At 40.9% G+C, this 25925-nt stretch overlaps 2 protein-coding genes and 1 long non-coding RNA gene across 7 annotated transcripts; 1 reads left to right on the top strand and 2 right to left on the bottom strand.

Moving 5' to 3' along the window:
• The first annotated feature begins 2607 nt into the window (after positions 1 to 2607).
• On the top strand, positions 2608 to 16832 carry LOC148862619 (protein STICHEL-like 2). 3 transcript variants are annotated; one of them, XM_088979304.1, is made up of 8 exons: positions 2608 to 2743; positions 3353 to 5031; positions 5129 to 5348; positions 5942 to 6127; positions 6239 to 6457; positions 12044 to 12770; positions 16417 to 16486; positions 16584 to 16832. In XM_088979304.1, exons 2-8 carry the CDS (start codon positions 3394 to 3396, stop codon positions 16611 to 16613), a joined length of 3090 nt encoding a protein of 1029 aa, XP_088835430.1. In that variant the 5' UTR covers positions 2608 to 2743; positions 3353 to 3393; the 3' UTR covers positions 16614 to 16832. The 3 variants fall into 3 exon arrangements, with proteins under 3 accessions (XP_088835430.1, XP_088835432.1, XP_088835431.1); XM_088979305.1 differs by lacking the exon at positions 2608 to 2743 and adding an exon at positions 3083 to 3220; XM_088979306.1 differs by having other exon boundaries at positions 16417 to 16711.
• A 680-nt stretch (positions 16833 to 17512) lies between these two features.
• On the bottom strand, positions 17513 to 19966 carry LOC148862618 (ultraviolet-B receptor UVR8-like). Its single transcript, XM_088979307.1, has 5 exons — positions 19612 to 19966; positions 19159 to 19511; positions 18666 to 19067; positions 18168 to 18552; positions 17513 to 18058 (listed from the first exon to the last, which is right to left on the bottom strand). The coding sequence occupies exons 1-5, from the start codon at positions 19834 to 19836 to the stop codon at positions 17822 to 17824; spliced, it is 1602 nt and encodes a 533-aa protein (XP_088835433.1). The 5' UTR covers positions 19837 to 19966; the 3' UTR covers positions 17513 to 17821.
• Positions 19967 to 19992: 26 nt separating this feature from the next.
• On the bottom strand, positions 19993 to 22801 carry LOC148862617 (uncharacterized). 3 transcript variants are annotated; one of them, XR_016110206.1, is made up of 4 exons: positions 21280 to 22801; positions 20957 to 21166; positions 20771 to 20826; positions 19993 to 20037 (listed from the first exon to the last, which is right to left on the bottom strand). It is a non-coding gene; the product is annotated as an uncharacterized LOC148862617 (long non-coding RNA). The 3 variants fall into 3 exon arrangements; XR_016110205.1 differs by lacking the exon at positions 20771 to 20826; XR_016110204.1 differs by lacking the exon at positions 20771 to 20826 and having other exon boundaries at positions 20982 to 21166.
• Positions 22802 to 25925: the final 3124 nt, after the last annotated feature.

Raw genomic sequence — 25925 nt, 5'->3', positions numbered from 1 at the left:
AAGATTGCGCCTTTCTGATGCCATACACTATACGTCTAGTCCCCAATTTTGTCCTGAATGGCTTCCCATAAAATTCCCTTCTCTTTACCGACCGTATTCTACGTCAAAAGTTGCGCTTTTCGATTCGCCGAGCTCAACGTCAAAATATGAATAATAAGCCCCGGCTTTCCGATTTCTAAATAGCAAGCTGACGTTTGTTTAATTAATTAATATTCACCCAAATCGCAAACTAAGTTCAAGATTTGGTGTTTATCATAATTTGGGGATTGTAACCCAGTCAGACACACATCAAATCAAATAGTGAATCGGATACAGTCACAGATGGACAAAATTACAAACACCTCGGGGGCAATCGATTCAAGGTGTAAAAATACTTGGTGCATACTGCATATTAGAGTTGTTACGTTGTTGATCACTTGATCTTTTGTCTCCCCAGCGCCTTATAATAGGCAAGAGTTGAGTTAAATCCGTGAAAAGAGTGAGTTTGCTGTTGAGCCATGATCGTCTTTGGTTGCGGTGGCCTATCATCAATGCACACTGGTTCTGGTTGATCCAAATCTCGTGAACAGTACTGTTTAAAACTCTCTTGCTGGACGCCGGAAGGAATTTCCTGCTGCTTCCAAGCTCCAACGGCCCAACCCCGATCTTGGAACATGGTTAGGCTACATAAAATAGAGTGACAGACATAAAGATGGCAGATTCGTATTAATTTAAGGGAAAATTTCTAATTAATATTATGTAATTTGGGTTTAGCGCTATTTTGGTCCTCAAACTTTAAAATACCCATTATTCATGATCTGAACTTTTATAACATATCAATTGCAGTACCTACATTTATCAATTGTTAAGTGTCATTTGAAAAAGACATATATCTTTTAAGTGTTATTTAATTTTCTTTATTAATCATTTAAATATTGACAAAAAATTAACAATCCTAAATCCTTTCTTCTATTCAAGAAACTTGGGGTCACATTTAGATGGACATTCTGAATCCCAACTTTCATAAATAAAAGATACAAGGATTTAACACTGTTAATTTTTTATCAACGTTTGAATGATTGATAATGAAAATTAAATAATACTTAAAAACATTTGTATCTTTTTCAAATATCATTTAATGACCCATTAACAACTGATTAATAATAAATACTGGATTGATATGTTTTAAAGATTTAAGTACTAAATTATTGTATTTTAAAATTTGGAGACTAAAGTGACACCAAGCAAGAATACAGTATACTAATCGGAAACTTTCCCTTAATTTAATTATAGACCTCCGCCCAGACAGCACACCTAGCTTAGCTTACGTTTATTTTGCCTACCCAGTGACAAAAAACAAAATTAGAAAGCTTATTAAATTAAATTGTAAGGATAAAACACGGGCCGCTTATGAGGCCTTAATCTAAGGTTAGGCCCAAATACAAAAATATTCTACTTGAAGAGGCCCATTCCAAGGCAGGGGTGCGCGGCGGGTTCAGGTTGGCTATAAATTTGGAATCGGCGCCATGCCAGTTAGCGCCGTGGTACTCGGGAATCTATTTAATATGATGTGGGCCAGCTTTCAAAGTTGGTCTGTCTTTGATTCTATCACGTGAGTCGTGAGAGAAGCGGCCAGCGGTGGAGGCGGAATTTGGCTGTTGTTTGTTCATCGCATCGCCCGGCTCCGTGCTCCGTGGGGATAACGGTGTCCCTTTGACCAGTGTACTTTTACTTTCTAGGTTCACTGTAGACTGTAGTCACCGTCACCGTCACTCTCTCTCTCTCTCTATACAACCACAACTCATCAAAAGTGCATCGCTCGTCTTTTCAAATTTCATGGACATGGAAAAACTCACCCAGTGGACCGTGCCCGTAGCTCGGTCTTCGGGTTCGGGATACTACTACTACGGTACGCCGTACGAATCGATTCCCTTTATTAGCTATAAAATGTCCCGAGGGTCCCACTGGAACTGGATTCATTATATTGTTGGAGCCTTGGAGGTAGAAAAAACACTCTACTCTGCGTGATCACGGCTCAGTCCGCTTAAACTGTAGGTTTTGGTCAAATGGATGGTCGAGATTACTTCATCGCATGCACGTACATGAAACAACGAGGGGGGGGAGGGGGACCAGTGGACCACCACCAGTTGAGTTGCTTCCTCCTACTACGCTGTTTCCCAAAAAAGTAAAAATAAAATTAAAATACATAAAAATAAAAGGAAAGGGAGCTTGACAACGTACACGAGGGTGGCCTACCGAGAAATCTTCGCGCTGACTGCCAACGTCCAAATATAAAAATCCAAAGTGGGCCCCCACTCAGGTGCTCGATTTTGTCTTTCAACCGCTTCCCCTCCCCAGTTCTCCTTGCTAAATGCTGACCGACCGACTCCACAGCTTTTTGCCACGTAAAACAGAATTCAACTGTCATACACGAAATTCCGAATTTACCCCCCACGACCCGGCTCTCGACTCTCGAGGCCAACCTCTCTGCAGCTTCTGCAGAGGGAACATCATATCTGAAATTACAACCAGAACACGTTTCTCACAACAATGGCATCAATAACACCCTCGCCCATTATTCATATTTACTACTTTACCACTCAACTTCATGACGTCTACTCTATCGCAATTAACTCTCCAATCTCGACCATCAAGATCTCTACTTTTAGGGTTAGGGTTATATGTAATTTTCTACATTTCCTCTGTTGTTATGTTCTTGGAATGTCGACGGTCTCAACTGAGCTTCAAGAACTACTGTTTACAGGTTTGTTTATTACAGACTTGTCAGCTCATGGTCTGTTTTTTTTTTTTTTTTTCTTTCTTTGATTAAATATTATTCGACAATTTCATCCCAGGTATGTTTTTGTTTACACATTTCTTTTTTTTTCCTTGTTCCGGGTGTTGGGTGATGACTTTAAGTTAATCTTAAGCTGGTGCTTACCAGCAAAAGGAATGAAAAAGAGTGGGAAGCTCCGTTTTGTTTTCTCTTTTTGTGATGTCAAGTTGTGTTTCTTTCTGAAATGTCTTGCTTTCTAGCAGAAAAGCAAGAGTTTTTTCTTTCCTTCCTTTCTCTCATTCATTCATTCTTCCTCAAGCTTTGATGAGAGCAACTGTATTGCCCTTTCTTATGTTTTATGATACTTGGGCTTTTCTGTTTCCTCAGTTTTTGGTTATGCTGATTGCCATCATAAGCAACGAGGACAAGCTCTGTTCTTCCTTTTTCTGCTTCTCTTTGTTTTGAGTATCGCTTTTTTCCTTATTTTTCAATTGTTTCCTTGTTTGAAGTGCTTTATTAAATTTTGCGCTTATGGTTATGGACTTTATCTAATCGTTGGATGGTTTGCTAATGCTATTTAATGGTGTTCTTTTCCAGGTTGATAATCCCAATTGTTTTGTAATAAGCCATCTTTGCAAATGTCAGATGGGCGGCGTCATTCTGTTGATATCCCTATTTCAAAAGCTCTAGTAGCACTTAGGAGGGTCAGGTCATTGAGAGACCCATCAACTAACCCTTTGAGCAAATTCTCTTCTTTTGCTGATAATTTGACATGGGAAACTGATTCTTGCAATGTGGCTTCAGCACGCTTGTTAAATGGTTACCGAGAAGTTGGATCACACAATCACGGTTTTCTTGGATCCCAGAGTTTTGATTTGGATGGGAGAAGAGAGGAATTTGGCAGTGATCCTGAATTGCATTATAGTTCCAGAAAGCATAATGCTAAGCCAATCTCATCCAAGAGATCAGACTGTGTTAAAGACGAGGGCTTGGGCTCTACAAAGGCAAAAATGATTGAAGAACCGGGTCATCTTAGATCAAGTAGAAATGGGCTCTATGGGAATAAATCATCCCGTGAAAGATATACTAGTAATCAGTGTGAAAATTCATTAGATCGGACATTTATTCCACCTTCTAGTGGTCATTTGGAGGATGTGGACTCGTATAGTGAAAACACTATTGAATCATCAAGGTCACAAAGAATTGATTCTACTACTACAAAGAGGAAATTGAAATCTGGTATACCAGATAAATCACCTCGGGTGGAAAGAGAGGTTGGGAGTAGTGTAGGTAGTCCATATCCATCTGTAAGTGATGCTCGAATGGATGGATCAAGCCATAGCACATCATTCTATGCAAATGAAGAGGTGAATGTTTTGGATCACTACCACCCTGGATGTGGGATTACTTGTTGCTGGTCAAGAACTCAAAGACTTAGGGAATCAAATCTTCCTTCTGATGTAGAGGACCACCCCTTGTTATCTGCAGGAGGGGAGACAGGTCTGTCTGGACAACAGAGGAGCTGCAAACTTATCAAGAGAGAATTTGCTCCATATTCAGACAATCCAAGAAGTTTTTGCCAGAAATTCAGACCAAGATCCTTCAATGAGTTGGTGGGACAGCATGTAGTGGCCCGTTCTCTTTTGAGTGCCATTTCAAAAGGTAGAATAACATCATTTTATCTTTTCCATGGTCCCCGTGGCACAGGGAAGACCTCAACCTCAAGGCTCTTTGCAGCAGCTTTAAACTGCCTCTCGCTTGAGGAGCATAAGCCATGTGGATTATGCCGAGAGTGCACATTGTTCTTCTCCGGAAGAAGCAGAGATATTAAGGAAGTGGATCCTGCAAGAACCAATCGGGTGGATAGGGTCAGATCACTCCTTAAAACTGCGGTTCTCCCACCAATTTCTTCACGTTTTAAGGTCTTCATCGTCGATGAGTGCCATTTACTGCAAGGGGAAGCATGGGCAACTGTTTTGAATAGCGTGGAGAACCTCCCTCGACACGTTGTCTTTGTGATGATCACTGTTGATCTGGAAAAACTACCACGTAGTGCCATATCACGATGCCAAAGATATCACTTCCCAAAAATCAAGGACGCTGAAATTGCAAGCAAGTTGGAAAGAATATGCATTGAAGAATGTTTGGATTTTGACAAGGTTGCTTTGGACTTTATTGCTGCTAAATCTAATGGATCACTTCGTGATGCCGAGATGATGCTTGATCAGCTGAGTTTGCTTGGGAAAAGGATCACAATATCATTGGCTTATGAACTTGTGAGTTGGTGATATAAGATGTAGCAGATATTATTTCCCTATTAAGATAAAGGATGCATTCAGAAGTTTCATGATTTGTCTTCTTGCCTTTCTGCAGATTGGAATTGTTTCTGATGACGAGTTGCTTGATTTGCTTGATCTTGCATTATCCTCTGACACTTCAAATACAGTTAGAAGGGCTAGGGAGCTTATGAAAACAAGGGTTGATCCCATGCAGCTAATATCACAGTTAGCAAATCTCATCATGGACATTCTTTCTGGGAAGTGTCAGGCAGGAACTTCTGAGGTTGGAAGAAAATTTTTTGGACGACATACATGTAAGTTTGATTTTCTCATTTGTGGATTTCTTTTGGCTAATGCACACTCCCACTCAATTTGAATGATAATCCTTGCTTCTCATTTGGGTTGGTGGACACACTTTATACCAACTACCAAGGAGGATTATGTTTTGAAGATATAAGCTATCAAATAAAGTGGATCTTTTTGGCTTCAGGAGATGATCTAGTTAATACCCCATTTACCAAATGAATTATATGTGTGGTTTAAAATGTCAGTATCAATTGAAATATCAATCATACAAATGTAGGAAACATGTCAGAAATGTCATATTGGAAACATTGTAAAAATTATAGACATGGTAGAAACAGTATGAAATGTATGAACATATAGAATGATATTTTATGACTATTCCTTATTAATAAATAACTACATGCAAACCCATAATCTTATTAGCTAGAAGACTGTAAGAAAAAAAAAAGCAATTCTAGCCTAAGAAAATGGATTAAATAATTACCTATTAGTATATAGTACTCTTTTACCATCATTATTATCATTAAATTTTTATTTCAATGCATGCATTTGGCATATTTTACATTACCTCTCTCACTAGTTACTTCTATCTTTGTTATAGCTGAAGAAGACTTGCATAAATTGAGAAGTGCACTAAAAATACTTTCTGAGACTGAGAAGCAATTGAGGACATCTAAGAATCAAACAACCTGGCTCACAGTGGCTCTTTTACAGCTTAGTTCTGTAGAATCCCCATCACTGGATTCAAATGATTTGAGAGTTTGTTTCCAGACAACACAGGAGAAAGGTAACAATGATAAAAGCCTTTTTGTTGTTAACAAGTGATTCGATTGTAGATAAGGTCCTATTATGTCAATAAGGGGCAAACATTAATGCGTAAGTTTTTGCCCCTATGCAGATGATGGCTTTTGCAGCACATCTTCAACAGGAGATATGTTTAAGCATTCTGTTTCTTGTTTCTGTGGTGACAATAAATCTCATAATTCAGAGATGCACAGAAATTGTAAAGAGAAATTAGAAATTATTTGGAAGAGAGCAACAGAAAGATGCCAGTCAAATACACTTAGGAAATTTTTACAGAAGGAAGGGAAGTTGACTTCCCTCTGTGTCAACCAAGGTATGTACAATTTCATCTTTGAATTGTATGATGCATGCTCCCTGGTCACCTTTATTTCTAAATAGTTCAAAAAGGTAAAATAACATTCTGAGGCAAGAAAAAACATCCTTTTTTGTCTTCTATTATGGGAAAAACTGTAGTCCATGTAGTTTATGGGAATGTCCTACATCTGGCAATACAGATCCAGTAGTTGTGGCATGGGAATGCCCATAACTTGTCACTTGTTAGACATTCATGTTCCTTCTAACAGAGGGCATGCCACATATCAGCAGATTAGATGAACTTTGATTAACTTCATGTGTGTTATCAATAACTCTACGTGTGGTTTGCTGGAACAGGAACTGTTAGCTGTTTCCTCTCCTTCTAGGAAATAGTTGAGTATATTGAATAGATACCTTGATTTATTTGTTCATCATTTATATTGATGAACTAAACAAGATAGTTAGTTATGTGAGTGAAACAAAACAGTTTATAAGTTCACAACAAAAAGATCGAGTCTCATTCCCTGTGTACAAGCAGTAACAGCTGTTACCCCAAGATTCTTGATTTATCATCATGGCTTGAAGTGGCTGCAAAGTTCAACTATATGGAGTTTTTACTTACTATTGCTATTATGTTATATGTATTTCCATTACCAGGGACAGGGATCAAGTCATTTGATTCATGCATTATTTTCTAAGACATTCAAAAATATTTAATGTAACTTTTCTCCACTGTCAAAAATACTTTTCAGCAAAAATACTTAATTAGATTATAATGTAAGCTGCTTTTTTAGCACAATTCATCTTATAGGTGGGAGTGGGACTCAATCCCCAAAATATGGAATGGAACAGGTAATAAGTTCTGGGCACCAGACAGCTATATATGGTACTGTTTCACAGACCCAAGATTTTACAATTGGGTTTATTCTTTTTTTTTATATTTTTTATCAGTAAAAGAAATGTTTTCATTAATTCAATTGGGTTTGTTGTTAATAGGTTTTGTTAAAATAAACTATAATGATATCTCCGTGTTCTCATGCTTTCCAGCCTGAGATTTTACCATTATACCAAGTAATGTCCCCTAGCATTAACACTTTTAAAATGCATTAAATGATTTATTTCAATGAATCATACTAAAAACAAAATCTGCATATGCAATTAAGCATATCATACGGGATATATATAGAACATATTTATAGGAACCTAGGAGGAGCTTCAATAGGTAATAAAATGGAGGAAAGTAGACTAAGATGGTTTAGTCACATGCAAAGAACATTTACAGCACCAGTGAGAAGAAATAATCTGTTGCAAGTTGTAGGGTCTGGAAGAGTCAGGGGCAGGCCAGAAAAGGACATGGGTTGAAGTAGTGATAACTGATTTGAGGGCCCACAATTTAACAATGAATATGGCACTGCACAGAGTGGAATAGTTGAGTTGAGATTTGGGATGCCTGTGCCCATGTCTGTCTCTGGAATTTTAGGAAATGTCGTTAACAATATCTGAGTCTTAACCAGTACTCATATCTGGGTATTCATAGGATATAGGTCAGTTTTCTGTGAAGGAATAGAGATGGTTTCAATCAATCAGTGAAGTGGATATATCTCAATACTGACATTGCTGGCTAGCCGCCAATTTGTTACTTGACTGAGTTACTTGTTTAGGCAACTTTATTATGGGGTTAAGGAGCTTAACAGCACCTTAATTATTAATAGGCATAGAATCTAGGTTCACTATCAATCTAAAAACTTGTTGAAACCCCCATAATAAGCCCATGATCAAAGCCCAAGCACAACTATGGCCCAACTAGGAATGGCAATGGGGCGGGTTCAGGGTGGGGCACCCACTCCCCATCGGAGACAGGGAATCCCTGAATTTTCCCTGCCTTGAGGCAACCATCTAAAAATTATCTAATTTGTGGATAATTTACAAATAGGATTATGGGAATTTGGGGGTATTTCAGGAATTGAGCTAATACACTTTGGTGTACTTTAGAAATGGAAGTATGGGATCCTAGGATTTTAAGATTTTAGGGAGAACTTGGAGAAATTAAATCTAGGGATATCTTACTAATTTAACGTTGTGTTCGGGGGCGGGTTCGGGGAATTATATGCAAAACCTGTCTCTGCCCAGTCCCCTGTTTGGGGCAAAAAGATTTTCCCCGTCCTCGTCTAAGGTCAGGGAAAACACGCCCCATTCAGGGCGGGGCCCCAGTTTTACGAGGGAAATTGTGAACCCTATGCCCAGCCAAAGTTCAAGCCAAATCTAGATCTATGCCCTGTACCAAAACCTAGGTCCATAGACCATAGTCCATAACCCATTTTCCAAACCATATACCTTGGATGTTTGGAACCATAACTGTACCATCAAAACAAGGAGGTTGATGCATTTTGCAAAGGTCTTTTAGAATTCCTATGCTCTTCTATTGGTGTTTTTTATATTTGACAATATGGAATCCATAAAAAAGTGGGATATGATTGATGTAATTTTGGGAGCTTTTGAGTCTAAAGCATTTATAGTGCACCTCTATATACAGTGTTAACAAAAGAATCAATTGAATCCAGTTTTAACAAAAAATCAATTAGTCACCAATTCATCAACTGACTAGTCAGTTGAGGACTAGTCCAACTACATCACTAACTTGTCAATTGATGCTCATGATGTGATTGCCTAGGATGACTAAGCATTGACTAGGTCTAGTCAAAGTTCAAAATTTCGACATGATATGTCCCATATCGGGTTTATTGTATCATATTGGCAGGTCAAGACCTGTTCATGGGCCGGGCCGGGCCGGGCTTTGACTCTTTATTAACAGAAAAATGTTAGGCCCAAGCCCGAGCCCGAGCCCGAAGCCCGACCTAATAAAAGAAATTCAAAATTTTCCCTATTCAAATAGACATTATCTATTTTAATTCAGATGTTTTTTCCCCTATTTAAATGAACAATGGGCCTACAAGTGAATCAACAACCTTCTCAAATCAAAAAAATTATTCAAATGGACATCACATAGGGTTTTTACTTAGGTTTAACTATAGGTCGGGCCGGGTTTACTTAGGTTTAACTATAGGTCGGGCCGGGCTGGGCTCGGGCTGTGCTATTTTGGCAAAGCCCGAGCCCGGCTCAAATTTTATGCGGGCTGGGCTTTTTGGCCCAAGGTTAAGCCCGCGGGCCAAAAAGCCTGTTCAAGCCCGTTCCGGGGGTCGGGCCTGGCCGGGCCGGCCCGTCGGGCCACCCGATCCATGAACAGGTCTAGGTAGGTGGCCAATACAGCTTTTTTAAGGTATTTTAGGAAGACACTATTTTTAATAGTTAAATAGCATTAGAAGGGGCCTCTGAAAATTTGGAGAAAACTTAAAATAATATGATGCATGAGGTTCTAAAAACCAATACACCTCTTCTGGTGTATCAGGGTGTATCGATATGTTAAACCTTGGATCTAGTATTCGACTAATGACTGGTCAACCTAGTCAACTACAAAGTCATTTTAAAACTTTTTTTTCATCTCTAATTATTTGTGATAGTGTAGGATATGTTTAAATTCTGTTATATTCGTGCTGTTGCTTCAAATATATGTCATAAATCTGAATGGATGATAGTATACAAAATAGAAAAAAAAAAGGCATACAATAAAAGGCCATGGAGGAGTTCTTTTAAGTTTTCTTCCAATCAATTGTTTGTTGGTAGAGAATCCACACAAACTAACAGCATATTGAATTGTCAAGTTTGTACTATTTGTTAAATAAATGCTGCAATTCCCCATAGTTGTAGTCTATGATTGGAAGAAAACTCAAATATTCAATATCTTTTTTTTTTCTTGCATGGTTGTAGTCCATTAAACTTATTTACAAGATTGCATCAATACCTTAAATTCAAAACATATCTGTTTTTCATCAGCTAGTCATTACCCAGGCACCCACTACTCATTACATTGACTAGAGAGTCCAAAATGACTAGTCATCACCTCATCACATTGATAATGCTTATTGAAATTAGAATTTCTTCATCTCTTTCTACCTTTAGTGTTACTCCAATCATTTTTCAAACAGCTTTGTCCTAAGGATGTGGAAACTACATGTCTAATGTCTATTTTATTTTGGACCCACTATCTATATGGCAAATCTCAGAAGCCTTAGTTCTGGGTTTTTATTAGGGGATCTACTATCCACATCATAAGTCTTGCAAATGCTTGTGTTGGATTTTTTTTATTTTATTTTTTATGATTAGTAACTGTGCTGTTCATGGATTGATTAAGAGTAGGACGGCAAATAAAATACAATCAGTGGCTGATGATGCCCACGCAATAGATTGCAATAAGTTAAATGTTTTACCTGGTATTCCACATTCTAAGTCAATCTTATTCACTTCCATCTTTGCTTGATTATCTTCAAGTTGTTGGCAGACTGGAAATCCAGCTGAACAAGCAGTTAAGGTTGTAAGATAACGTTAATGCTTCTCTAAGCAGAGATCTAAGGCACAGTGGTCCCTCAGCTTTTGATTGTAGTCAACCTAACACAACTTGACAATCTTACTGAAACAAAATATCCCATTCTTGCAAATGATCTTCACAACTATGGGCCCTTATAGCAGTGCTAGAAGTTCAGCCCTCAATAAGTTACCAATTTCATCTGGGACTGAATAGCTCATTAAGATGTTAACATCATTGCCTCTTACTTCTCCCCCTATGCCTGATTGACCAAGGCTTCCTAAGAGAACTACCGCCAAAATTAAGTTTGATGTGTCCGTGTTCAGGTTCTGTCTGTGGTTCAGATTTTTCTTATATTTGATTAGGAAATAACAACCACTTGTCGGAAGTAGAAGCCCTCCTTATTTATCAGGAGTAATCATGTAACAGGTGTCAAGGAAAAGGATGAAATACTAGATTGGAAACAATCCAGCATTTACCATAGGATGCTAAAGCACATTTAATACTGTATATATGCAATTCTTTACATAAGTTAATAAATATTCAAATTTGGTTATTACTTTTTGTCTAATATATTACTTTACCTTTTTCTCAAAAAAAAATTAAATATTCAAATTTACCAATCAGAAAACAAAGGTGGAAGCCCTCTAGGCTGTGCAACTCAGTCAGCTCAGTTGTTTCTTTTGACTTGTCCATTTCATCAGCTTCTACACTTGCCTTGTAATAACTTTCAAAACAATTTTAAAATCATAGATAGTATTAGAAATAAGTGCTTTTCTTGGTTGCAAGACAAATAAATGAACTCATTTAAAATATAAACCGGATTCAATTGCAGACACAAGATTATCTCAAACATTATTCCACAGCCAAATTGACTGCATTTATACCAGTTACTCATTATAGGATTAGAAATAAGTCCTTTTCTTGGTTACTAGGGTTGTATATGGATCAGAGTAGATTTGAAATTGAAAGTAGAGCTGCAGGATTAATTCCATGAATATCAGGATTCCATTCTTTAAGCCCATTTAAGAAATGTTTAAGCACAGCTTGAGATGTTTATGTTTGAGATTCCTCCTTTATAATTTCTTTGTGTGTGTTTGTTGCGAGTGTGTGTTTTGGGGGGGGGGGCAGTTTGCACTTAAACATGTTTGGAGGTTTCTTTCTCACTGCTTGTATTGATTTCAGGTCTGGCAATAGCTGAAGTGGAATTCTATCATCAAGACCACATATCTAGGGCAGAGAAATCATGGAAATTGATTGCAAATTCTCTTCAACTTATACTTGGTTGTAATGTAGAAATTAGGATCAATCTTGTCACTGGTGCTTCTGGAACAAAGAATACCAAATCAAAGAAGCCATCATTTTGTTTGTTGAGTTGTTCTGGTAGGAGGCGAGACTCGTCAAATTCAACCACAGAAGATGGAAATGACCAATTAGATAATTCTGCTTCCACCTCTGGAAGAGTTATTAAAAGGGAAAAGGTCATTGAAACTTGCTCCTCTGATTGCGGATCTCAGTTCTTTCCTATCTGTTCTCATCATAAAGCAGCAACTGCCACTATCAGGAATAGGGAAGGAAATGCTCTAAGTACTGGAACAACCAGATCTCTCGGGTCAGAGAATGATATTCAGGGTTGCCAGTTAGGAGCTGGTTTTTGCAAAGAAGAGGGAAGTGACCGAGTGCAGGATTTTGCAATTCAAGAACCTGAGAATCAGCCAAGCTGCTTCTGGTTCCACCGGAGACTACGCTCATCCGAATATCAGGAAAGCTGTTTGAAAATCCAGCAACATGAAAATTTTGAACTATCTATCCCCCAGAAGGCATCCTCTAAGACATATTTCTGTGCCAACGACCCTTACATTCTATGTTCCAGCTCCAATACATATGGTAACAGCTCCATGGGTGAAGAAAGGTAAGTGGTTTTATGGTTTCCACTTTCCTTTTATGTCCCTCTTTTGTTAGTTAATCCTTGATTAGAAAACTATTTACGTTTTCAGGTAATCATAAACTTAACTAAGTTCCTCAACAAAAATCCATGTCCAAGGATTGGTTGCACTCCCAATCATTTTGACAAAGCTGAGGCAATGTTTTAAAAGCCAGACTGAACCAGCCAGTTGATCTGGGAAAACTGGGAACTAGACCTAAACCCATCTCATTGAAAACTGGCCTGTTTTGGTGGTTTTGAGGTGAAAGTTAAAATGCAGATTAAACTGGGAAAAATGAACTGGAAGCAGGTTCCTTTCTGGTTCAGCATCATGTGCCTTTCCTTTGAATTGAGATTTCATTACTCTTAACTGAATGAAAGGCTTAACGCTATCTTTGGAATTCAGATACAGGAATCCTGATTTTCTGTTCAAGTAGGCTTTATTTACACCCTAGTACCTTGAAAGTAGTCAAAAGGGTAAAACATACCATGAAGTTTTAAAATGGACTTGAACATACCCTGTGGGTTGACCTCACTGGACTTAAACATAGCCTCCATCAATGATACGTCACATGTGAACTTATTTAAAATTTTTAAAATCCAAATTTTCCCTTCTATCCCCTTCATTAGATGAGCTTTTTTTTTTCCTGTCAAAGAAATGATTCTTGTTTCCTCATCTTACAAAAGTCTTGAATGCTAACCATTATGCAAGCAAGATACTCCCCTATATCTTGGATATTCATGAATTTAGATAGCTGATTTGTGAGGTTTTCAATTTGAGCATGCATGGATTGTCACCTTTGATGAATTTCGGGGTGCAATCTGCAATGTGTTACTAATAGAAGTTTCAATAGGCTTGGCATCAACAATTTCTTCATCGCTCTGAACCACCGTACTGAGCACCATTGGGCTTTTTTTTTTTATCAATAACCACATAATTCATTAAAATAGGGAAAAAGTAACAGGGAAGGGGAGCTAAAGATACTTAACTCCCGAGAAAAGAAGTACAACAGATTTAAACACTCAGACTCTTACAATTGAGCCCAAAACCCAGACTAAAAACTCCTTGCCTAGCCAATCCATCAGCAAAGAAGTTAGCATTTCTTCTAACCCAAGTACATAGGACTTCCATATCCTTAATCAGCCACTTGAATATTCTTTTCTCATTGCTGTAGCTCCACATCTTGGAAGTGTCTTCTTTTATCCAATCCACAACAATCGCAGAATCTCCTTCTATAAGCAGTTTCTTGACTTGAATTTAGTAGTGAGAATGGGGTTTGTGAGAGTGGGGTTAACTCATCAGAAGTCTCGTTACCCATTCCATTGAGTGATGAGGGATGTAATGGGGAGGGTTGTCAGAGGTGTCAGGAGTTGAAAGTCTATCACAGGCGGTGGAGGCAGGTTGATTTTGGTCATCAGCAGTCCAGGCCAGCCCCAGTTCCTTCTGTCTGATGCGAAGCCCTAATCTTGGGGATCCGAAGCCTTTTCTAATTTTTCCTGACTACTGGAACTCTCCCAGCCTTCTACAATCTTCTTAGTAGTAGCCGCACACTACTAGTAGCCTCCAAGACTCAGCTGATCCTCCTTCTTAGTCTCCCAGCCCTAGGCAACTCTCATGTGGTTGGTTGGATCAGACTCACATGAGAAAATCCTTGCTCTGATACCAAGTAGACGATCAAGACTAGAATCAGTCTTGAATCCGAAAGTAAAAGAAAAGATTTCAGAAGGAGAAAAGAAGAAGAAAAGAGGGTGAAAAGCAGAAGCACACGAAGGGTTTTAGAAAAATGAGAGAGAGGGTCGAATATACTAATATGCCGACCCACTCTTAATATTTATATGTTTACTAATTATAAAAAGGCTGAATTGCCCTTATTGCTTACATGGAAAATAAACTAATAATAAAGCTGAAATAACAACAAAAACTGAAATAACTACCAACTAACACTGACATAACTAACAAAGAATACATGCTGTGCTGCCATACGAACACATTAAGGACCACAACCGTGGGGTCCACATCAATGTTCTCTACAAATTTCTTTGGCCCTTTGTACCCCTTCCAACATTGCTAACACCTCAGCCCTCAAGGAGTCTCCCGCTCCAATTGGACATGAGAACATAGCTATTACATTACCTCTCTCATCCCTTAGGACCCCCCAATACCCGAAGGCCCTGGATTCCCCATGCTATTGCCATCAAAATTTAGTTTGATTGGAGGGTTCCACATGAGATTCAAAGTCTTCTTCCTTGTAACTGAGCTAGCAACTTCTTTCCACTTTCTTAGAATATCATTTGTTGAAAAATCTGTAAACTCCTTCATTGTCTTCAGCCAGTGTATTACTCTTATATGAGTCAACTCTACCAAAGTTTCCCAGCCTCTCTCCTTTTCCGAGAAGATTCTTCCATTTCTTTCCTCCCATAGTGTCCAATAAACAGCAGCTCTCACGCATCTCCACATAATTCTTGATGTTTTCGTTGAGCATCCAATAGGTGAAGAGGAAAACAAGCTTTGCAGACTATTTGGAGGTGTCCACCTGCACCCAAATAAAGAAGCAAACCAATCCCAAATATTTTTTGCCAAGACACAAGATATTAGAAAGTGGTAACCAGACTCACCAGTAGCTTTGCATAAAACACACCAGTGTGGAGATAAACAGCTATTGGGCCTTTTTCTTTGAAGTAGGTCACCCGTGTTGATTCTTTCAAGGAAAACTTCCCAACAAAAGCTCCCAACCCTCGGAGGTATAGGTTTACACCACACTTCCTTAACAGGGAATGACAGACCAAAAGGAATTTCTGGTTGTATCAGGACTTTAAAGAAGGATGCACAAGTGAAGGATCCAGAGGGAGACAAAGACCAGATCCTACTATCTGTCTTTGTGGGTTCCAAGAAGATCCCCTCAAGAATGGACAAAAGAGATCCTACTATCTGGTTGTATCAGGACTGAGCACCACTGGGTTACGGTTGTGTTTTGAGATCTGTTTTCTCTTTTGAGTGCTAATCTAGCCTTGCCTCTGGATCCCCACCCATTTGCTATAACCGACATGTTCCTCCACTTCTCCTTCAAAGATGCACATTTGAATTTAGAGCCAACACACCACTGAATTCTGTATCTTTCAGTATTGTCCACCATTTGCCTGCTCTATGTTTCTTGATCCTTAAAGAGAAGTTTCTTCTTATTAAGTCTACTTCTGCTCTGGAGCACCCATCAAGGAAATTCCCAAAATCTTATAAGGTCCACCCACTAACAGATTGAATGGTCAATAATAGTTTGGTTTCTGTTTGTTTGGTTACTTGTGAAAATTTGAAAGAAAATGAAGGATAAAACAGTCACAAAGTATGTTTAAGTCCATTTTAAAACATCGGGATATGTTTAAGTCAATTGCTAAAAACTTAGGGTATGTTTAAGCCTTTTACCCTAGTCAAAATTCATATTTTTGCATCAGCAGAAGTTATGACTCATGCCAATTCAATGTTCTGGAGTCAAGATTCACTTTGATTGTATTCTTCTCCAGCATAAAATTTTTTTTGCAAACATCATCTTTTATTTCTTGCTGTCAATACTTGTCATGTTTTTTCCTTGGAAAAAGGAAAATAGGATTCTTAACTCATTTTCTTATTTACTTTTGGCAGCCAAATAAAAGATTCTCGGATGAGTTCGAAGGTGCATTGCTGGAAAGTCCCCAAGTTTCCTCTTAGGAAGGTAACGGCGTAAACCTTTATAACTGAAGTCAGAATGTCGTTAAGGCAGATTGAGCATTTTTCTTAATACACAAAAGCACTATGCGCTGCTGTTTCAGGCTTCTCTACCATGTACCACAGCGAAGTAATTTTGTAAAAAGCTGGTGTTTGCAAACGCTTGTCTGCTTATGGAGTATGTGAGGTGCAATAATTGCCTCTCAGATATTGTAAGCATATCATTGACTTACGTGTCGCGTGCATCTCCCAAAACAAAATTATGTATTCATTTTGGGCCCATCAAAAAGGGGATTTACCATAACCAATAGAAGGCCGAATGATATATCATCTTGCTATTTTGAGAGGCTCCAGAAGTCCGGCTTTGTTAACTTGGTTTGATGACTTTGATCTTCTTCCCAAGGAAAACAGCAGAATACCGATGAAAATTACTGATTTTCGTACTTTTTGAATGGCATATGCCTTATAGGAGCCTGAATCCGCAACGCCAGACTTTATGGTGTACCGTGTACTAGAGTAACCGTGTTCTACCCATGAATCCTGAAGATCTGCTCCACATTGAACGCCAGACTTTATGGTGTACCGTGTCACAATCAATAAGATTTTGTCATGTTTGCCATATTTCACCAATCCAGTTGGTCCTAGTTACTAGAGGGCAAATTTCTGAGTCTGACAATGAATTCAATATCAAGCAACAGAATCATGCTTAATGCACAGAATTGGAGAACGGGTCACAAAACGTGGACCATTCGTGGAGGAATAACTCATTGACAGGCACCAACTAACTAGGATTTGAGAAGAGACTCAATTAGAAAAAGAAAATTAGTTTAGTTGCAAGATTTTCTTATCAACAAGAAGTCCGTCCAGATAAGTTGTTTGGAGATTATCATCAGAACGAAATCCCAATTGAGGAATGAGGTATACAATGCAAAAATAAAACTCCGAAAACACAACCGTCATGTGAAAACATCAACTTATGAACCCAGAAAGCGTTCAACTTACGGCCCTTTCCACCTGCCTCAAGGCAAGGCAATTGAAAAACTGAAATAGTAAATTGTATTAAAGATAACAAATAACAAGTAATTTAAAAAATCTTGACCAAGTGTATATGAGCTAACTAAATAACTATTTGAGGCTTCTAAGAGCTACCAATTTTCTAAGGGCTGGGAATGTAGCCACTCCCTTCTAGCTTGATCCTTGACTGTACGTTTTTCTTTTTCTATGTTACAAAATGAACAAAAGCAGAGAACCAAAGCAGATACCAAATGAAGTTCACCACGATTATGACGATGAAGAGGAGACAAACTTTCAGGATGTGAGGTGGAGAGCACGCCAGAAATAGTTAGGTGATATCGATATCAATGCGCTCAGGATTCCCTCTCTCACTCTGGTCGGCAACGAATTCTACACCAAGCTGCCCCTTGTCCCCTGCACCAAACCCATATAGCTTCCCAGATTCTGTGAGTGCAAATGTGTGGGCATTCCAGTATATGGAATTGGTCAGGCTAATATGCACCACCCTTTCCTTGACCTGCTTCAGTGATGTCACAAGCTCTGGGCTCAACACATTTTGTCTTCCCTGTAATATGAGATAAAAAAAATCCAATCAATACATACATATATATATATATATTCATCATCACCAGAAAAACAGGGAGACGGAGAGAGTTAAAAACCAAATTCTGCACCTGTCCATCTGCTCCAATATTGTGTCCCAAACTAGATGATTCTCCACACCCAAAAGAATAGACATCACCATCTTCAGACACCACAAAGGTTGTATAATCCCCTGTGGCAACATGGATGGCTTTAACCTTGCTCAAAGCTTTTACGACCTTAGGAAGTGATTCGCATTCTTCATTCCCATGACCCAGGCATCCAAAGCGCCCCCAACCCCAGGTGCAGACTCTTCCATCCCGTCCCACTACAGCCGCATGCCAGGCACCAGCAGCCACCTCCACTGGCTGAATATTCAAAGCCTGAAATTGTTCAATTAACCGTGGGTATCTCTCATCGGTTTTGGAACCATGTCCAAGCTTTCCACCCAAGCCGCACCCTACCGAGTACACAGACCTGATATGAGGCACAAAATAGTCACCCAATGAACTACCTAAAAACCAAATTGACATAAGGATATTAGCTATATATAGCTAGTCTAGTCATGACTCATGCATGAGAGGGCTTACATGCCAGCAGGTTGAAAAGCCAGAGCAAGAAGGTAGCAGTACCCAGCTGCAATTTGCACCACAGGTACATTCTCTAGTGCGCCCAAAAGAGGACGAGGCTCCAAATCACTTGCCTCAGTTTGATGGCCAAGTTTGGCATCACTGCCCCAAGAAAATGTATAGACTTTGCCCTCTCTGGAAAGAACTGCAGTGAAGAAGTTTCCAATCGCAGCTTGAACAACAAAGACATTCTTCAAAGACTCAACAGGATGCGGAGTGGTAACAAATTCACTCCCTTGAACCCCATACAAAGCTTCCCCGAAGGAGTCCTTTCCGAAGGCATAAACCCGCCCAGCATCACTAATCAGCATTGTCCTGCCAGCTCCAGCTGTAGCTTGGATGATCCGAATGCCTTGCAGGGACCTGCACATCACTGATGAGACTCATTGAATGCTCTCTCTTAAACATTATTCCCTTTCAACAACACATTTTAAGCAAATTGAAGCTTATCGACCTGATCTGGCGAGGACGCCATTCATCTTCCAAGGTGCCGTGTCCCAGCTGACCAGAGCTGTTACACCCAAATGAATAGACTGCTCCTTTTGATGTCACAGCAATGCTATGACCTGGACCTGCTATTGCATGTGATTGCTCCCTCCTGCAACATGCTGCTTCTCCAGCCTGCAAAAACTCAAGGACCAGCTTCCATGAACCCCCGCACCTTTGTTTCAGACCTTCTCGTTCCTCCCCTGTCATCGGCTTAAAAATGGCTCTCTTCTGGCACATGTCCAGAGCAGCTAACTCCGTTATGGACAGTTCAAAATCGGGGGAGAAGTTTGCAGGCTGCCTGAAGAAGGAACATGTTGCCTGCAGGCAGCAACCACAGCAATTAAATTAAGCAGAGCATTATCGATTCTAATGTAAATGTATTGCTTCACCATCAACAGAACAGAGACAAGGAACTCGCCTCAAGTTTGGCAAGATCTCGAGGGTCCAACTTACAGTCCGTGAGGACATGGAGAACGATTGAGGGGTTTGCTGCCAAGGGGAACTCTCCAGGGTTTGATTCCCCGAAACAATGGCGTTGTTGGCGTTGAAATGTTGGTAGGGGAGAGACAACAAGAGCAGCAACAGGTTCGTCGACGATGTTACAATAATTTACCGAAGGGATTCCACACGCTGTGGCGTCCATGGGCACTGCCAAAGTTTGCAGTGCCCGAACTTGGCCAAGGAGGATCTCAACTGTTCAGAATTTCCCAAGAAGATCTGTATTACAATTATACTCTTTCATCTACCAGGATTATACCTTCTATCAAGTTCCTTGATCTTGATAGATCAACTACTAATTTCAGCGCTTTGTTTTCTGCTGATCAACTAATTTCCCTTCTCAAACCTGTACAAAATAAAGAACAATGCTATGATCAACCATCTATAATATGCAAAAAGAGAGATAGAAAAGGAAGAAGATTTAAAGAGAGATTGAGATGAACTGATCAAAATCGCCATTCAAAAATAAAGCTAAGTATCAAGCCAATCCGTTTTGAATAAATTACGACAAATCCACTCCAGGGGTTATACTTAGATTAAGAAAAACCCAACCCCCCAAAAGGAAAAGAAAATCGCAAGTGCGGGGAAAACAATACAATCAGCCATAACAGCATATAAGATCGGATGAATCAGAGATAGGAATAAGAAGAGGAAGCAAGTGAGCAACATTGAATATAAATTGAATTCGAAGAAAGAATTAAAAAGGACAGAAATGCAACTGTAACTCAAAGAAACTCCAGAAGCGATCCTTAATAAAGATGACTTTTCTCGCCTTAGCATCGATGGTTGATAGTGCATGATTAGCCAAAACGCCACGGGGACAAGTTGGAGCAGCCAAATCAAGAAGAGGAAGAAAAGAAACCGAAAACCAGAATAAAATTGACACCAATACGCGAAAGAACGAGAATCGCACAGAGAGAGAAGGGCGAAAACGAGAAAAAAAAAAAAAAAAAGTAGTAACCCTGAAAAAGGATATTCTGCAACTTAAAGGAGAACCAGGAAAAATAAAAGTAAAATAAAAAAATTGGTTTTTATTTTTTATTTTTGGGTTTTACAATTTATCACAAATTCCAGATTACCTGATTGAGAATACTGACACAAGTTGTTCAGATAAAAATCTGAGCCAGATTAAAATCTTCAAAACAGAGGACCGTAAGTTATCACTTTGTAGATAGAAGAAAGATAACGAAAACCAAAAACATAGGGATTCCTTCACACGTCATAACCCAAACTCTAACAGAAATTTAAAACAACAAAAATTATACTCATTTCTAGCTTCAATGGACCGACCCATCAGATGAAAAGATCAGAACAGTTAGCCGCATGCTTCGCGATTGTTACGGATCAAGAATAAGAGGACTGGGAAATGAGAATTGCATTGCGGAGTCTACTAATATTCCTGAAATTCCAACCGCATCTGCGAGCTCTCTGAACTTCGGTACTTATCCGGAAAGATAAAAAGATCAGATTTCAGGCTGGAACAAGAGAAGAGAAGGATGAGAACCTGATGAGAAAGACGTAAACCTCTTGAAGACTTGAACTTTGTCCTAAGAATTAATTATTCAGAAGTGATTTATAAAACGAATACCGATAGAGATTTGGAACGAAGATTAGGAGAGGAGAAAGCTATTCTTCCCCTTCTCTTCTCTTCTTCTTTCAGTTGCTTCTCTGTTCCTTTTTCCATCTGTATGTGCTTTTGCGATGCGATGTCCCGAGCAGAGATGACGCAGACTCTTGTTTTCCCATGTATTTATAGGAATGCGTAAAAGCTAATGGTTTTGTGCCACCCCGACAATTAACTAGAGTGTATATTTCTTAAATACACCACTTATGGTTTAGGTAATTGATCAAGTATATCTCTACTACTACTACTGTTTGACTATTGTCGCTGTTGTTAAAATATTGATAAAAGCCTGAAATATCCGTTTTACCCTTAAAAGTTCCTCTAATTCTCTCTCATCTTGGTCTTTTCCGCTGAAGTCGTCCTCATCGCTCAAAAACACCGCCACCCTGCAACTTTCAGCAGTATCAATGATCTTCTTTCTCCACCCTCTTTCTCTCTTCGTTTTCCCTCTCCACCTCCCCTGTATACAATCCCATCTCAGGTTCCTTGATCTGAGATGAGATGGGCAGCTACGAAGGAGTTTGATCAGTAGCAGAGTGGATCTGACCGAGTAACAAGATGGTTCGGAGGGTTAGAGAGAACGGATTCGGATGAGCTTTGAATAGTGGCAGATCTAAGCGGATGTAGTTGCAAACTTGGACGGACGGACCACTGAACGGATTCGGAGGAGCTTTGAACAGTAGCAAATCTGAGCGGATATGATCGCAGACTTGGATGAACAGGACCCAGGGGGTAGAGAGAACGAAGGGGAAGAAGAAGGGGAGAGAGAGAGAGGATGGAGGTGGAGGGGTCCATTGCTGCTGCAACTCAGCGGTGATGGAACAGGGGAGAGAGGGAGAGAGAGAGAGAGGTGAGAGGCAAAGAGTAACATGACGAAGGCAACCCTCTGCAATTCTTTCCTTGTCTCTCCATTTGTTTTCTGGAAAACAGTCCCTTCCACTTCCATATCCCATAACTCTGATTTCAGTCTCAAGAAGCCCAACTGTTTCTCTTGTAGATCTCTCGTTATCGAGACCGTAGAAAGCAATGTTGTAGAAGAACCCTAATCTGTTTTACGTCACTTGATTCTGCTTCGCCATGGGAATAGCTCTTTGGCTGATCGTTCATTACGAGGTATGGTATTCTTGCATTGATTCTATTTCTCTTTTGACTTTGATATTTCTCTTAAACTGTGCCACAAGAATGCGGTTTTGAAGCTTGCTTGTACAAGCACGCCAAAAGATCTCTTCATTTGTCTTCGAATGATGAATGTCTTCTGCAAACGTGCTCTTGTAAACATACAGAGGGGAGATACTCAGGTCCCCATAGACCACATATTCCTAGCCACCGCTACTTACAGATATGCATGGAAAAGCTGAAGCATTTTTGTGGAATAGACGGGACAAATGAGAGGGGAAATGAGATAAAGCAAATAGAGACAAGAGGAATTCCAAGAAAACGTTTACTAATGAATTTGGCTAATCTCTTTACTTTGATTCAGAGGGCCAAGAGGAGAGGGTCGGAGGTGGAGGGGGCTATTGCAATCACTGGTTAAGGACCGAGCCAGTTAGATTTGTCGCTGCTGAAAGGACGACACTAAGGGTAAATTTGGATTTTAAAAAATTATGTCACATATGTACAATTTTTGACGGAATATTAAAACTAGTCAGTTGTAAAAAAAAGTAGAAAGTTAAGAAAGGAATAAAATACAAAAACTTCCCTAAAAGTTTGTAACAATCATAAAAATCTCCTCTATAGCTTTTTATGAGGGCGGATTTTGCCCTCCAATGATATTGTGGCACATGCCACCACTGAACAAATAGGTGATACCTAGACCTACTTTGGCAACAATTTACCTTAGCCAATTGATGATGTCCCACCTGGCGGCCTAGGCGCGACCTGGTACAGGCACGGCCTGGCATAGGCGCGACCTGGTACAGGCACGGCCTGGCACAAGCACGGCCTGAGGCCTGGCCTGGCACGAGCTGGCAGCCTAGCACAGGCACCGACCTGGCGGCTTGGCCCAGGCGTGACCTGGTGGCCTGGCACAAGCACGACCTGGCGGCCTGGCACGGGAACCGACCTGACAGTCTGACCCAAGAGCGACCTGGCGAATTGCAAGACATGCTCACCGACGAATTCGGCATGCATATCCTAATACTTCCACGATCCTTGGAAGTTGGCCCATGTTCTGAACGATCCGGAGGGTAGTCAACGTGCATGGGGGTTACCTCCAGGAATCTCGAACCACTTAGACGACCTCGCAGAAATCTCGGATATGGTGCATGAACCCCACACCAAACAATGCCTATATAAAGGCACCAACCCCAATGGCAAACAGGCAAGCAAGTAAGCAAGTTCTAGCTCTCAGACTTTGTGATTTTTAGCTCGCAGTCTACTATGAGAGTACTGACTTAAGCATCGGAGCAACCTCGTTGGGTTAGCCACCCCGGGTCCTCTGACATTTGGTTCCTTGCAGGTCTCTAAAGAGCAAAGAAGCTCATCAATTCAGTTCGGCACCTGGTCAGCCCGACAACTCACAGGCAGCTCGCCACCTGGTCAGCTCGGCACCTCACAGGCAGATCGGCACCTGATCAGCCCAGCACCTCACAAGAAGCTCGCCACCTGGTCAGTCCGGCACCTCACAGGCAGCTTGACACCTCATAGGTAGCTCGACACTATAGTCAGCTCGCCACCTAGCCTGCCCAGCTCAACTCAGCTCAGAAGCCAAAGTTCACTTCGGCCTAAGTCATCGGCCACTTGGAAGCAGACCAAATGACGAGGTACTTAGCCAAAAATTGGCCATTAACCAAAAATCGATTCATCAATTGGCGCCATCTGTGGGAAACGCTACAAAAAGCTAAGTTCTCATCCTCCGAAAGGCTAAGTCATCTTCTTCCAGAAAGCTAAGTTCTCACCTTTTAGAAACAAAAAGCTCTCACTTTCTAGTTTCCATTTTTTTATGAACTCAAAGACTATGCAAGAAGTTGATGTCTAACATACTAAGCAACTCTACCAACTTTATTTCAACTCGGATAAAGCCTCATCAGTTCTCTTCGTGAGCTACCCTCTACAAAGATGAGCTCTTTGTGGCTTCCGTGGGAGTAGGCGGCCAACAGAGTGCATGGACGCCCCTGCCGGTCGAGCCTTCCAAGGATCCCATGCGAGCTGGTGACCTAAAGTCAGTAGTGTTTCCCCCGGAAGTCGAGCTCCTAGTAGCTTCTTGTAGAAGTGGGTAATCAATGTCACTAACGAGGCTGATGCAGCGCAGCCGTAGCTCTAAGGAGCTGACCTGGCGCGACCCGGCCCAGGCGTGAGTTAGCGGCCTGCCCCTGGTGCAACCTGGCGGTCTGGCTCAGGCGCGAGCTGGCGAACTGATAAAAGACCTCGGCACTACAATAAGTCTCAGTCGCCTCCTCGGCATGGGCATACAAGTCCCAATCGCCTCTTCGGCATAGGCATAATCAAAGATCAAGGAGAGTGGACTACGAGCCGCTCTCAAAGCCTAAGGGCTAAAATACCACATAAGACCTTGTCGCCTCTTCGACATGGGCAAGATCAAGGAGAGTGGACTACAAGTTGCTCCCAGAGCCTAAGGGCCAAAATAGCGAACTAGCGAAGACCTCCTCACCCTATAAGACCCAGTCACCTCTTCGGCATGGGCAAAATCAAGGACCGAACTATGAGTCGCTCCTAGAGCTTAAGGAATTGAAATGACCCTTACGAGCTCATTGAGTCATTCATTCTGGGCCAAAAAGGGAATCTACTCCCTTCGCCGAGTTACTTTCGACACGGGAGTGGGGGGCAAATGATGAGGGCGGATTTGGCTCTCCAATGATATAGTGACACTTGGCACCTCAGAACAAATAGGTGACACCCGGAACCAATTTGGCAACAACTTGCCTTAGCCAAGTTGATGGTGTCCCACCTGGCGGCCCAGGCGCGAGCTGGCAGCCTAGCACAGGCATGACCTGGCGGCCTGTCAAGGCACCGACCTGGCGACCTGGCCCAGGCGCCACCTGGTAGCCTAGCACAGGCGCAACCTGGCGGCCTGGCACAAGCACTGACCTGGCAGCCTGACCTAGGCGCGACCTAGCAACCTGGCACATGTGCCGACCTGGCGACTTACAAGACGTGCTCGCCGATGAATTCAACATGCATATCCTAATACTCCCATGATCCTTGGAAGTTGGCCCATGTTCTGAACGATCCGGAGGGTGGTCAACATGCATGGCGGTTACCTCCAGGAATCTTGAACCACTTAGACGACCTCGCAGAAATCTCAGATATGGTGTGTGAAGCCCACGCCAAACAATGCCTATATAAAGGCACCAACCCCAATGGCAATCAGGCAAGCAAGTAAGAAAGTTCTAGCTCTCAAACTTTGTGATTTTTAGCTTGCAATCTACTATGAGAGTACTGACTTAAGCATCGGAGCGACCTCGCCGGGTTAGCTACCCCGAGTCCTCTAACATTTGGTTCCTTGCAGGTCTCTGAAGATCAACGAAGCTCATCAATTCAGCTTAGCAACTGGTCAGCCCGGCACCTCCCAGGCAGCTCGCCACCTGGTCAGCTCGGCACCTCATAGGCAGCTCGGCTCTATAGTCAGCTTGCCACCTAGCCTGCCCAGA

Source organism: Nelumbo lutea, chromosome 3 (genome assembly GCF_056320005.1).
Source record: "Nelumbo lutea isolate HS-2025 chromosome 3, American lotus-T2T, whole genome shotgun sequence".
NCBI classification, from domain to species: domain Eukaryota; kingdom Viridiplantae; phylum Streptophyta; class Magnoliopsida; order Proteales; family Nelumbonaceae; genus Nelumbo; species Nelumbo lutea.
Note: the sequence above shows the minus strand (reverse complement) of the source record. Positions and strands in the feature narration are given on the sequence as shown.

What these genes read in the sequence shown, in the direction of transcription:
- LOC148862619 (XM_088979304.1), top strand. Translation starts at nt 3,394, where the DNA reads ATGTCAGATGGGCGGCGTCATTCTGTTGATATCCCTATTTCAAAAGCT. An exon ending in ATTTTTTGGACGACATACAT is followed by an intron (nt 5,349 to 5,941) that starts GTAAGTTTGATT and finishes TCTTTGTTATAG; the next exon opens with CTGAAGAAGACTTGCATAAA. An exon ending in TTCCCTCTGTGTCAACCAAG is followed by an intron (nt 6,458 to 12,043) that starts GTATGTACAATT and finishes TATTGATTTCAG; the next exon opens with GTCTGGCAATAGCTGAAGTG.
- LOC148862618 (XM_088979307.1), bottom strand. Translation starts at nt 19,836, where the DNA reads ATGGACGCCACAGCGTGTGGAATCCCTTCGGTAAATTATTGTAACATC. An exon ending in TGGCGTCCTCGCCAGATCAG is followed by an intron (nt 19,068 to 19,158) that starts GTCGATAAGCTT and finishes AGTGATGTGCAG; the next exon opens with GTCCCTGCAAGGCATTCGGA. An exon ending in ATATTGGAGCAGATGGACAG is followed by an intron (nt 18,059 to 18,167) that starts GTGCAGAATTTG and finishes CTCATATTACAG; the next exon opens with GGAAGACAAAATGTGTTGAG.